At 34.3% G+C, this 14,436-nt stretch overlaps 1 protein-coding gene across 4 annotated transcripts in view; it reads right to left on the reverse strand.

Annotated features, from left to right (window-relative positions):
- LOC123636962 (WD repeat containing planar cell polarity effector) overlaps nt 1-14,436 on the reverse strand; it is a 316,119-nt gene that overhangs the window by 24,659 nt on the left and 277,024 nt on the right. For all 4 annotated transcript variants that reach the window (XM_045549710.1, XM_045549713.1, XM_045549709.1 and 1 more), the window contains one exon: nt 10,046-10,208. In XM_045549710.1, the coding sequence (XP_045405666.1) occupies nt 10,046-10,208 (163 nt within the window). The remainder of the gene's footprint in view (nt 1-10,045; nt 10,209-14,436) is intronic.

Below are 14,436 nucleotides of genomic sequence, written 5' to 3' on the forward strand. Positions count from 1 at the left end.
GACACTTTGTTTTGAGCCAATCTTCATGAATTATAGGCTGTAATTTTTTTTTTCCTGGTAAGTCTACTGCCAGGCATTCTGTTGACAATTTCTTTGTTTTGTAAACACTGAAAATTTTCATCAGTTATATTGTTTATAGGCACACACCAGGATTCTGAATAGATGGGTATTTTTTGGTTTGTTCCAACTTAAAGGAAAACTGCTTAGATATGAATCAAATAAAATCAAGCCAAAATTTAACAACTTTTAACAGGATAGATTGCATTTGGAATTTCTTAGGTATGAATTCAGATTTAATAAATAGCAGGAAACTAACCAGTACTTCAATTAATTTGTAACATTAAATATCAAAGTAGATAAATTTGCTGCAAATACAAGGCTTATGTGTTCTACAATACATAATTTTAGACCTTGAAAGGGATAATCTAATATAAATGAGAAAATTGAGGCAGCCAGAGAAGTTGACTTATTTGAAATACAAAACTAGTTTGGGGCAGTACCAAATCTAAAGTTAATTATTTTTAGTTTAGTTCTAGGATCATTTACTTTAATTATACACTGCCCTTCTCACCCTATATGACTTTTTTCCCTTCTAAACTGTTATTTCTTGGAGTTGTGTAATTCTTTTTTAGTTGCCAGGTCAAAAATATGAAAAAAACCCAACCATATGAATAGTCTTAGCCAGGTCAAAAAAAGATGAAAACCAACCATTTGAATACTAGTCTTGATAACATTAAAAACATAAAGTATAAAAGTATGAAGTCTCAGTCAATTCACATAATGGTGATTGTTTTAAAAAAAAACTCATTTATACCTAAGATGTTCAAACTGCTTTAATTTGGAAGCTCCTAATTCTTTTGTATATCTAAAATGCCTACTTTACCCACTAGAAAATCCGTTTCCTTGCCTTTTCGAATTCCTAGAGGCTGCCTGCATTCTTTGGCTCATGGCCTGCTTCCTCCATTTTCAAAGCCAGCAATGGAAGGTTGAGTCCTTCTCATGTTGCATCACTCTGACACTGACTCTTCTCCTCCCTCTTCCACATTGAAGGATTACCTTAGGCCTCTCTGGATAATCCAGGATAATATTCCTATTTTAAAGCCATATGATTAGCAACCTTAATTCTTTCTGCTGCCTTAAAGCCCATCTGTCATGTAATTTAATATATTCACAAATTCTAGAGATTAGAACATGGACATTTTTGGGAGACCATTATTCTGTCTGCTATACACTCTAATATCCTACAATGGCTTCTCACTGCAATTAGAATGAAGACCTAATTGCTTGGTCTACAGAGGTCCTAAATAATTTATCATCTTCTGCCTACTTTTACACTATAGCTATACTGGCTCTATGTTACTCAAACCCCTCAAACTTGTTTCTACCCTAAGTCCTTTGCATGTGTTGTTTCCTTTCCCTGGAATGCTCTGTCACCTCACCACATCTTTAGATAGATAACTCCATGTCACTCAGGTCTTAACTCAAATATAACTTATGAGTGAAGATTTCCCTGATCACCAATTCATTGTATTTTTTCCTAGTGCTTACCATTAATTGTAAGATTTTTACTTACATATTTTTGCTTGTTTCTTATCTATATAATTCTTCTTTCCAATACATCTGAGTGAGAACTCCAAGACAGAAGTGGGCCTGGTACAAATATATTGCTTACCTACTATGTGCCAACTATGTACCAGCCATTGTGTGGTATGGTTTGGGGAAATTATAATGTCTAAGACAGTCATGGTGGTTCCTGCCTTTGTGGACCCTTTGGGTTAATGAGGAAGCAGGTATTAACCTAATAATCACACGAGAGAATAAAATTACAAATGTGACAGTGTTAGAAGGCTGTAGAGGGTGTTTTAATACCTGGTAGGACTAGTTCTGCCTCATGGTTTTTCTTTTTTGGTGTTTGTCTGGATATTTTTGTATGCTTGTTTTTCCACATGAACTTTAATATTAACTTATCTAATTCCACAACAAGTTTGTTAGTATTTTTATTTGGATTACATTAGATTTATAAATTAATTTAGGGAGAATTAACATCTTTATTATGTTTAGTCATCCTATCCAAGACGAGGGGATATCTTTCTATTTGTTGACTATTTTTATGTCTTTTAGTGTGTTATAAAGTTTCCCTCATGTAGAATTTGTACATTTAAGTTTATTACTAAGTATTTAATTTTCTTCACTGGTACTGTAAATGGGGTTTTCTCTCCCATTATGTCCTCTAACTCTGTGGTCCCCAACCCCCTGGGTCTTGGATGGGTACTGGTCCACGGCCTGTTAGGAAATGGGCTGCACAGCAGGAGGTGAGCAGCAGGCAAGTGAGCAAAGCTTCATCTGTATTTATAGCCGATCTCCATGGCTTGCATCACTGTCTGAGTTCCACCTCCTGTCAGATCAGCTGTGGCATTAGATTCTGCACTATGATGAATTGTATAATTATTTCATTATACATTACAGTGTATTAATAATAGAAATAAAGTGCACAAGAAATGTAATGTGCTTGAATCATCCTGAAACCAGTACTGCCCACCGCCCCATCCGTGGAAAAATTGTGTTTCATGAAACCGGTCTCTAGTGCCCAAAAAGTTGGGGACAACTCCTCTAACTGGTTATTGGTTGTATATATGCAAACTGTTGATTTCTGTGTGTCAATTTTATATCCTCTACCTTACTGAATTTTTTAACTATTTGATTTAGTTTTATCATTGATTCTCTAGGACTTATCAATTACATTGTCATATCATTGTAAATAGAGATGGTTTTACTTCCTTACCAAGTCTTATGCCTCTAGTTCAGGGATCAGCAAAATTTTTCTGCAAAGGGCTGGACAGGAAATATTTTAGGCTTTGTAGGCCACATGATCTGTCTCAACTACTAAACCATAGACAATAATTTAAAAAATGGGCATGGCTATATTCCAATAATATTGTATTTACAAAAACAGGTAGCAGATTAGATTTTGCCTGGGGGCCACAGTTTGCTAACGCTTGCTCTAGCTGATTTATCCAATTGTATTGGCTAATATTAATATTGCTAGTACAGTGTTGAAAAGTAGCAGAGATAGTGGGCATCCTTGCCTTGTTTCTGATCTTAGTGGAAATGTCCCCAATTCCCCATTAAGATACTGGCATTAGGGCTAAGTTATATATATTTTCTTATGTTAAGAAAGTATCCCTCAATTCCTATTGAGTGTTTTCATCAGGAGTGGGATTTAAATTTTGTCAGAGGCTTTCTCATCACCTATAGAGGTAACCATATGATTTTTTTTAACTGTTCATCTATTAATATGGTGTATAATATTAATGGATTTGGTAACATTAAGACAACTTTGTATTCCCAGGATAGATCTAGGTGTTGATTTTGTTTGCTGATATTTTATTTAATATTTTTATATTGGTATTCATGAATGACATTGGTTTGTAATTTTTCTGTACTGTGGAAAGTTTTTCTTTATTTTCAATGCTTTGGAAGGATTTGTAGAGCATTGGGAATATCTGATCTTTGATAGTTTGATAGAATTCTCCTAACCTCTGGGCCTGTTGCTCTTTCACGTAGTAGTTCCCTAATTTATCTGTTTCTTTTATGGAAATTGGTGTGCTTCAGATTTCCAAATTCAATGGTGGACACTTTTGACAATCTGTATTTATCTAGGACATTATTTCTTTCTAGGTTTTCAAATTCATTTGCATAGAAATCTGCAAAGTACTCTGGAGATTTTTAAGAAAACTCTCCTGTTTAAATGGGTAGTTTCTCCCTCTACCATTTCTTTGCATATTTTTGTTTTCTCTTCTTTTTCTTGATCAAATTGATCTTTTTTGTTAATTTTTTCAAAAACATCTGGATTGGCTATCTTAGGTCCTCAGTTTTTTTTGTCTTCTACCTAAGGTGTCAGTATTCTGTGACCTGCTGGGCTGGTTGTCTGTTTTTGTAAATAAAGTTTTATTGGACCACAGCCATGTCCATTCATTTGTATATTGTCTGTGGGTGCTTTTGTGCCACAACAAGAGTTGAATAGTTGCAGCAGCAGAGAACATATGGTTCACAGTCTAATATATTTACATTGTAGCCATTTAGGAAAAAGATTGCCAATCCCTGCTCTGCCTCATTAATTTCTTCATTAATTTCTGCTTTTATTTTTATTATTTATTTTGGTTTAGTGTCTTGTTACTTTTTAAAATTTTTTAGTTGGATTTAGTTAATTTATTTTATTCTTTTATTTTTCTCTGATAAAAGTGTTTATTGCTATCAGTTTTCCTCTGGTCATTACTTTAAATTCATCTCATAGATTCTAATACATAGTGTTTTTATTATAATTACTTTTTAGAAATTTCATGTTGTATTTCTTCTTTCAACCAAGAGTTATTTAATAGAAATTTTTTTTTTTGAGACAGAGTGTCACTTTGTTGCCCTGGCTAGAGTGAGTGCCGTGGCATCAGCCTAGCTCACAGCAACCTCAAACTCCTGGGCTTCAGCGATCCTACTGCCTCAGCCTCCCGAGTAGCTGGGACTACAGGCATGTGCCACCATGCCCGGCTAATTTTTTCTATATATATTTTAGTTGGCCAGCTAATTTGTTTCTATTTTTAGTAGAGACGGGGGTCTCACTCTTGCTCAGGCTGGTCTCGAACTCCTGACCTCGAGCGATCCACCCGCCTCGGCCTCCCAGAGTGCTAGGATTACAGGCGTGAGCCACCGTTAATAGAAAAATTTTAAATTTCCAGGGGGAAGGGCATTTTGGTTCTTATCAAAAATTTCTAGTTGTATTGAATTGTGATTGGAAAGTGTTTGTCATGTTTAATGGAACTTAATGATATCTTTTGGCAACTAGTATATCATTTTTCTGCGAATATTCCATGGATTCTTGGGAAGAAGATTTACCCTGTAGTATCAGGGTATAGAGTTTGATAAATATCCATAATATTTACATTATTGGTTATATTGTTTAGGTATTCTTTCTCCTTATTTTATGCCCACTTGATCTATTTTGTAAAAAGAATAGTAAGTTCAAATCTCCAGCAATTAGTGTTCCTTGGATCTCTTGTAGATTTTCCTTCATAAAAGTGGTTTCTGTCTTATTTGGTGCATAAATATTCATAAGTGTTATATCTGTGTTATAAAATTTGCATTAAAAAAAGGTCTTTCTTGGTCAGAGAAAACAGCTCACACCTTTAATCCTAGCACTTTGGGAGGTTGAGGTGGGAGGATAGTTTGAGACCAGGAGTTTGAGACCAGCCTGAGCAATGTAGTGAGACTTCATCTCTAATAAAAAAAAAAATTAGCTGGGCACATGGTGCATACCTATAGTCTCAGCTATGTGGGAGGCTGAGGCAGGAAGATCACTTGAGCGCAGGAGTTTGAAAAGCTATGCACTGCACTCTGGCCCGGGTGACAGAGCCAGAGTTTGTCTCAAAAAAAAAAAAAAAAAAAAGAAAAAGAAAAAGTCTGCATTTTATGCTTTTGGGCTTGAATCCTATTCTCTCTGTAATCAGGATTGTTACTATTGGTTTCTTATTATTTTCATTTGCCTAGAATACCTTTTTACATCCCTTTATTTTTAGGTTTCCGGAATTATTTCATTTTATATGTATCTCTTATATATCATATATAGCTGAATCTTGCTTTGTGAGCAAATTGAAAAAACTTTTTCTTTTAATAGGTAAGGTAAGTCCACTTACATTAGTTGATATGACTGATATGCTTGGTTTCAGTGCTGTCCTAATATTTATAATTATGTGAATTTTGTTATATTTGCTATGTTTCTCTCTGAGAGGTATGTGTTTCTCGTTTGCTCTAATTTGTTTTACAAAATGGTAATTAGAAAGGTTTGTGATTTTGGTCTGATGGTTACTAAGTACTTTGTACTTACATCTTTTCTAATGCACTTAGTTAACACTTCTTAGTTAACCCTTTATTATCTGGTGTATCAGAGTTTATTGGCATCTTTTAACTCCTACTTAATTGCCTATACAACAATCAGTGAGCTTATTCTACCAATCTCTTTCACTCTCTGTTCTCCCATTTTTTTAGCTATATTTTTCCTACTTAATCACAACATACAGTATTTTATAATAGTCTTTCACCCCCACCTCCATTTTCATCTACATTTATCTGTATTAAAACACTCACAGTCAGTCCTTTTGCTGATGCATTCTCAGTCATCTCCTGGTTGGATGAAGCTCTTCCTTTATTTAGTACATTCCTCAAGAAGGACTCATGCGTACAGAATTCCCTATATAGAAAAAAAGGTGTTTTTTTTTTTTTTTTTGCCTTGATATTTGAAGGAGAGCTTGGATGGCTTTAAAATTCTTGTTTCACGCTTTGAGTCATTCAGTTTTTAAAAATTGTAGTTCTGCTTTTGGCTGGCATTTTATTTTTGAAAAGTCTGATGTTAGTTTAATTCTTTTGCTTTTGTAAGTTATTTGATCTTTTTACCAGAAGGCCTTAAATTTTTTTAAAATTAATCATTGAAATGTGTCAGAGTTTAGTTAGGATATATCTTGGAGCCAATTGTTCTGACAGAATTTTTCTCAGACATTCAGAGTGCCCTTTCAGAAAAAAAAAAAAAGTACTTGAATCTGCATACTGCAACATTTTCTTGGATTTTATTTTTAAATATTAATTCTGTTACTTTGTTTTATTTTTCTTCTTCAAGGAATCCAGTTACACAGATGCTGTTGCTGCTTTGCCTTCTCTCCCATTCCATTACTTTTTCTTTGACTTTTTTCTTCTTTATCTCATTTCATTCTCTTGTTTTCTGCCATTTTCAATCCCTTTTGTTAAATTTTAGTTTGAGTTTATTCTCATTTGGATACCTTGTAATTTATTTTTCATTTCTGAGGTAATATTATGTCTTTCATTTCTTGAGTTCAACGAACTTTCTTGATTTTTTCCTGTTTTTTCTTCCCTTCCTCTCCTTCCATTCTTTTCCCTTTTCCTGTCTATTTCTCTTTTTCTTTTTAGTCTTTCTAATTCAAGGTGAATCTCCATATTTAATTCTGCTTGGAGTGTTGCTGCAGTTTTCTTCTACTTCATGATTTTTGAGGTGAGAGTTTTCCTCAAGTGATGTGTGGTTTTCTCATTTGGGTACCTTGTAACTGTTTCCTTCTATTTCTTTGAAGTAACTCTGTATGGAACTGTTTATCTTTTTCCTGTTTATTTTTGTGGTAGTGGGGTATGTTTTTTGAAATCTCAGTTCAGTGGAGCCCTCAGTACAGCAAAGTCTAGGTACTTTTTGGTGTAAGGACATATAGATCAATGGAACAGAATGTCAGATCCAGAAATAAACCCTTAATGCTAATGGTCAGTTGATTTTTGATGAAGGTGCTAAGGCAATTCAGTGGGGGAAAGGATATTTGGTTATCTATGAGCTGGTGTGTGGATAAACAAAATGTGGTATATCCATGCAATAGGATACTATTCAGCAGTTAAAAAGAAATAAACTACGGATTACACCATAAGCCTGCATGACATAATGCTAAGTGAAAGAAGCCTGACACAAATGACAGCATATCATATGACTTAATTTATATGAATTTTCCAGATTGCATGATTTATTAGGAAAAAAAAAACCTATAAAGCAGAGCAATGGTTGCTTCAGGCTAGGGTGGGAGAATCAAAATTGGGCAAAAGGGAACTATTTGGAGTTCTAAAACTAAACTGTGATAAACGAAATTTACCAAACATCATTGACTTGGATACTTACAATGGGTGAATTTTAGGATACATATAAGTTATCATGCCTGAATAAAATTGTTTTTAAAGAAGTAAATAAAGAAGTAAGACTTCAAGGTAGCTGTAGATAATAGTGGTTGCCTATGTTCCTGTCTACCAATACTTTGTCTATAAACAGAACATAATAAAGGGAAAAACAGAACTACATGATAACCATGTTCTCACCATGACTTGAAGAGAGAGAATGTCCAAACTTTGAAATAATTGTAAATAAAATGGAAAAAATGCCAAATCCCATTGTATGATCTGATCTCTCTGGCTCTTGGTATTCCTGTAGATCAGAGCATGGACTACAACGAAGGTGCTTGCAGTGGGCCCCAACCTTTTTGGCACCAGGCGGTGATGCAAGCGATGGGGAAGGGCTGTAAATACAGATGAAGCTTTGTTGGCTCACCCACCGCTCACCTCCTGCTCCCGCCCCGCCTCCTGTTCCTGAGTTTCAAGGAAGACAGTTTTTCCATGGGTGGGGTAGGGAGTGAGGTGAGGAGTGGCGGTGTGGCAGAGCTCTGCTACCACGTCCCTAACGAGCTTTGGACCGGACCAGGGGTTGGGGACCACAGTTTTAAAGTACCATGCCATTTGAAGAGGCAGTTTTCAAAATGATTAGCCTGGGGGTTGCGGGGAGGTGGGAAGCGGGGCGTGATGAGTGGGTGATATAAGGCAAAAAGAGAGGGGCACCTTTTGCCAATTGAGTGTGAAAGAGGAAAGAAGTATAAGGGGGAATACTTAGAGTCTGTGGTCCCCATCCCCGGACTGTAGACCGGTACCAGTGGGTGGCCTGTTAGGGACCAGGCTGCAGAGCTCTGCAGTCCCTGTCCATGGAAAAACTGTCTTCCATGAAACCAGTCCTAGTGCCATAAAGGTTGGGGATCACTGCTTAGAGTCCAAATGAGAGTTACACAACCCCATCAGGAAATTGTGGAGAGCTTAATTAGACCATCTTTAGTTCTCTCATTTCCAGGGTCTGTCTGTTAAATTTTGGCTAGTTTGCCATTCTGTCACCCACTCTAATGAGGAGAGCAGAACTGTAGCTTTCCCTGTTCATTTCCTGTCAAGTTTGTCACCTTTAATGACAATGATTTTGCTACTTTTTCTTGACAATGCTGCTGCTGGGTAGGGTTTTTTCCATGCTTACCTCCATATCAAGTCAGCATTCGTTTTCAAAGCCAGTCCCACCCTGATAGAACTAGGTTAGGAGTGGGGAGGAGGATGGGAGCAACTTCAGGCAAGAAAAACACAGACTAGCAATTATTACTAGAAGTACAGCAATTTTTCATGAATAAAAGTTTCTTAATTTGTTGTTTGCCTTTGGTTTCCAGAGCCCTGAAATGGTAGTTTTTGTCTAGTTTTATAATTGTTTCTTGGATTTGCTGACATCTAAATAAACTGTCATACTTGGAAATCCTGCCCCTCTTTATTTACAGTTAATCTATGTAGTTTCAGGCATTTTTCTTGAGGATATTATAGGTGTGTATTTATAATACATGTGAATTTTTAAAATGTGGCCTCTTCATAATTATTGCATATATTCAGGATCCTCAAGAATAGGAGCATAAACTACAGACCAGCCAAATCTGGCCTGCTGTCTGTTTTTGTAAATAAAGTTTTATTGTAACAGCCACTTTCATTCATTTACATGGCCACTTTCATACTTCAATAGCAGGATTGAGGAGTTGCTAAAAAGTCTGTATGGCTTGCAAAGCCTAAAATATTTGCTGTCTGACCTTTTACACAATAAGCTTGCTGACCCTTGTTTGAGAGCATTATTATCATCTTAATTAACATAATTACCACTGTAAATAACACTATTATTTTGTCTTATATTTTAAATTTCACATTCTTTATCTCCTCAATAACCTCACATGGCAAGCTGGATAGATATTTAAGTTATTTATCAGATTTCAAAAGCTAATGGTAATATTACATTAAAGAAGTATGATCATATAAGCTATAATTCAGACAATGTATTCTAAAGTTTAATATTTATTCAAGATAATCCAACAATCCTAGAATTTAACAATGGTATAAAAATAGAATTAAATGTGTTATAATTTCATTTTGTCCTAGAATAATGTTGATTCTAACAATATTGTTTTTATATTTACTTCTGCCTCCATTATGCCTGCTGTTGAATGACTAAACTACTGCCAAATCTTAGACATGAGAAAATGCACATTTTTTCCCTTGACATTTTGAAATATTCTTACTTAGCTATTAGTTTGCCATTTGAACAGGTAATATTTAAATTGTTCAGTACTAAATACTTTCCTTTATGGAGCGGTTTCTTCAGTTCAACATTTCTTACCTGTTAGAAGAGCCATTCAGTATTCTTTGTTGAATAATATGTCTGTGGGTTGAACCAAAGGGAGGAAAGTTGTCTGGAAATGAGTCTTCCCTTTGAGATGCTAAAGATAGACCGTCAAAAGCTTCATTTAGCATATCACCTCTGTCCAAGGGCCCCAAGAGTTCTGTTGAAAAATGATTAATATATGAGTGAAATACAAATATAATTTCTACTAACTCCCTCATAAGTAAGATTACAGAACTTTCACATGTCCCAATGGAACTTTTTCTTTATTTTGTCAATTTAGTATGTAGCACACAATGGAAATCTTGTAGTCCCAGTCCCCTGTGACTTAGCAGAAAAATGAATGTTTTCAAGTTCAGATTTTGAAAAACTAATTTTTATCTTGCCTATTCATAGTGTATTTATCAACATTTTATTAATCAGATATTCTTGTTAGTCAATTAACAGAATATTTTATCTTGGAATATTGTAAGAAGTGATTATTTTAATCTTTCCAATGTAACACATAATTTGAAAAGGAAAGGAAAATAACTTTTCCAATATTTGATTTCCATTAGCATTTTAAAGTATATAGGGAGATGTATAGAGAAATAATGGCAACTTTGACAAGGCATCATTTAAAAAATTATTTGAAACATAATGAAGTGAAAAAACATATTTGTTATAAGAAACATAAATCTTATTAAAAACCAAAAAATTTGTAGGACCACTGTGTGGGTGTGTATTTTTAAAAACTTTTAATTGTGGCAAAAACCCATAATTTTTACCATCTTAATCATTTTAAGTATACAGTTCAGTAGTATTAACTATATTCACATTATTGTACACCAGATTTCTAGAACTGTTTCATCTTGCAAAATGATGAAACTGAAAAATGCAAAATTGAAACTGTACTCATTAAACAACAATTCCATATTTCCCCTCCCTCCAGCCCTTGATAACCACATTTTATTTTCTGTTTATGAGAATCTGATCACTTTAGATACTTTGTATAAGTGGTGTCACACAGTATTTGTGTTTTGAGGACTGGCTTATTTCATTTAGCATAATTTGTTCAAGGTTTATCCATGTTGTAGTATATTAGAGGATTTCTTCCTTTTTAAGGCTGAACAATATTCCATTGTATGTATACATAACATTTGATTTATTCATCTGTCTGTGGACATTTGTGTTGCTTCCACTTCCTGGATATTGTGAATGCTGCTATAAATATGGATGTGCAAATATCTCTTTGAGACCCTGCTTTCAGTTCTTTTGGATATGTACTTAGAAATGGGATTCCCAATTATACAGTAGTTCTATTTTTAATTTTTTAAGGAAACACTATACCATTTTCATTGTGGCTGCACCATTTTACTATCCCACTAACAGTGTACAAGGATTCTAATTTCTCCACATCCTCTTTTCTGATTTGGATGCCTTTTATGTCTCTTACATAATTGTTCTGAGTAGGACATTCTAGTACTATGTTAAATAGAAGTGGAAGAGCAGGCATCTTTGTCTTATTCCTGATCCTAAAGGAGAGGTTTTCAGTTTTTCCTCATTCAGTATGATATTAGCAGTGGTCTTTTCATATACAGTCTTCATTATGTTGAGGTAGTTTCCTTATATCCTAGTTTGTTGAGTGTGTTTTTTAAATCATGAAACAATGTTAAATTTTGTCAAATGCTTTTCTGTGTACTAATAGAGATGATTATGTAGTTCTTGTCTTTCATTCTGTTAATGTGGTATATTACATTGATTTTCATATGTTGAACCATCCTTGCTTTCCAGGAATAAATCCTGCTTGATTATGGTATATAATTCTTTTACTATGCTGCTGAATTTGGTTTGCTAGTATTTTGTTAAGGAATTTTGCATCATTATTTATCAGGAATGTTGGTCTGTAGTTTTCTATGTCTGGCTTTGTTATTAGGGTGATACTGGCCTTATTGAATCAATTTGGGATATTCTTTCCTTTTCAATTTTTGGGAAGAGTGTGAGGAGGATTGGTGTTAATTGTTCTTTAAATGTTTGGTAAATTTTTCCAGTAAAGCCTTCAGGTCCTGGGCTTTTCCTTGTGTGATGTTTTGGTTATTGATTCAATCTCCTTAATAGCTGTAGGTCTGTTCAGATTTTCTATTTCTTCATGATCGAGCCTTGGTAGGTTATATGTTTATAAGATTTTGTCCATTTATGTAAGTTTTCCAGTTTGTTGGCATATAATTGTTTGCAGTACTTTCTTACAACTCTCTTTATTTATGTGGTATCAGTTTTTATGTTCCCTCTTTCATTTCTGATGTTAGTTATTTGAGTCTTTCTCTTAATCTAGCTAATGGTTTGTCAATTTTGTTGATATTTTTCAAAAATAATCTCTTAAATTTTGTTGATTTTTTTCCTATTGTTTTTCAATTCTCTATTTCATTTATTTCTGCCCCAATATTTATTATTTTCTTCCTTTTGCTAGCTTTGAGTTTAGTTTGTTCTTTTACTAGTTTCTGAAGGTGTAAAGTTAGGTTGTTGATTTGAGATTTTCTTCTTTATTAATGTAAGCACTTACAGCCTTAAACTTCTGAGTACTATTTTCGCTACATTCCACAAATTTAGGTACGTTGTGTTTTCACTTTTACATATTTGTCTCAAAAGAGGTTCTAATTTCCCTTGTGATTTCTTTTTTGATCCATTGGTTAAGAATGTGTTGCTTAATTCTCCTGTATTTGTGGATTTTTGAGCTTTGCTTCTGTTGTTGATTTCTAGTGGCATTCCATTTTAGTTAGAAAGGATATTTTCTATAATTTCAATCTAAAATTTGTTAAGACTTGTTTTGTGGCCTTCATGTGGTCTATCCTGGAGATATTCCATGTGCAGTTGGTAAGAATGTGTATTCTGTAGTTGCTGGGTGATTCTTCTGTGTATGTCTGTCATGTCCAGTCTGTCTATAGTGCTGTTGGAGTCCTCTATTTCTTTATTGATCTTTTGTCTGATGGTTCTATCCACTATTGAAAGCGAGCTACTGAAGTTTCCTACTATTGTTGTGTTGCTTTCCTTCAATTGTTAGTGTTTGCTTGTATTTAAGAGCTCTGATGTTTGAACAAATATTTATAATTACTATATCTTCCTGGTGAATTGACCCTTTAGTTATTATATAGTACCCTTCTCAGTCTCTTGTGACAGTTTTTGACTTAAAGTCTATTTTGCCTGACACTAATACAGGTACTTCTGCTCTCTTGTGGTTACCATTGCATGGAATATCTTTTTTCATCCTTCACTTTTGTATTATATGTGTTGTCATATCTGAAGTGATTGTATGCAGTATATCATTGGATCCTGTTTTTTAAGTCCATTTTGCCAATATGTCTTTTCACTAAGGAGTTCAGTTGTTTACATTTAATGTTATTACTCATGTGGAAGGATTTACTATTGCCATTTTGTTACCAGTTTCCTGTATATCTTAGGGCTTTTGGGCCCCTCATTTCTTCTCTTACGGTCTTCCTTTGTGTTTTATTGATTTTTGTAGTGACATACTGATTCCATTCTCATTTTCTTTTGTGTGCATTGTATAGATATTTTCTTTGTGGTTACCATTGCAATTACAGAAAGTATCTTAAAGTTATAACAGCATTTTGGACTGATAACAAGTTAACTTCAGTTGAATATAAAAATTCTCCTTTATAACTCTTCACCCCTTTATGTTATTGCTGTCATAAATTACATCTTTATATAGTGTATAACCATTACATAGATTGTTATTTTGTGTGTGTGCTTTATTCTTTTAGAGTCTATACAAAAATTAAAAGTGGATTTATGCACCAGAATTACAATAATATAGGATTCTATATTTGTCTATATGTTTACTGGAGAACTTTATGCTTTCATATAACTTTTTGTTGCTGTCTAGCATCCTTTTGTTTCAATTTGAACGGCTCTCTTTAATGTAGGGCAGGTCTAGTGGTATTCAGTAAACAGCTTTTGTTTATCTGGAAAGATCTTAATTTCTTCAATTTTGAAGGACAGTTATGCCAGATAGAGTATTCCTGGTTGATAGCTTTTTCTTTCATTACTATAACATCCCTTTCCTTTTGGCCTACACATTTTATACTGAGAAATCTGGTGATAATCTTATTAGGCTCACTTGTATATGATGTGTTGTTTTTCTCCTGTGACTTGCAAGATTCTCTCTTTGACTTTCAGCAGTTTGATTATGTGTCTTGGTTTCTTGGTATGTAGGTCTCCTTAGGTTTATCATAAGGTAGAGTTCATTGAGCTTCTTGAATTTGTATGTCCATTTCTTTTCTCAGACTTAGGAAGTTTGTGGGCATTCTTTTTTCAAGTAAGTTCTTTGTCCCTTTCTCTCTCTCTTCTCCTTTTAAGACTCCCATATGCATATATTGTCCTGCTTGATGGTGTCC

Source organism: Lemur catta, chromosome 4 (genome assembly GCF_020740605.2).
Source record: "Lemur catta isolate mLemCat1 chromosome 4, mLemCat1.pri, whole genome shotgun sequence".
In the NCBI taxonomy this organism is placed as follows: Eukaryota; Metazoa; Chordata; class Mammalia; order Primates; family Lemuridae; genus Lemur; species Lemur catta.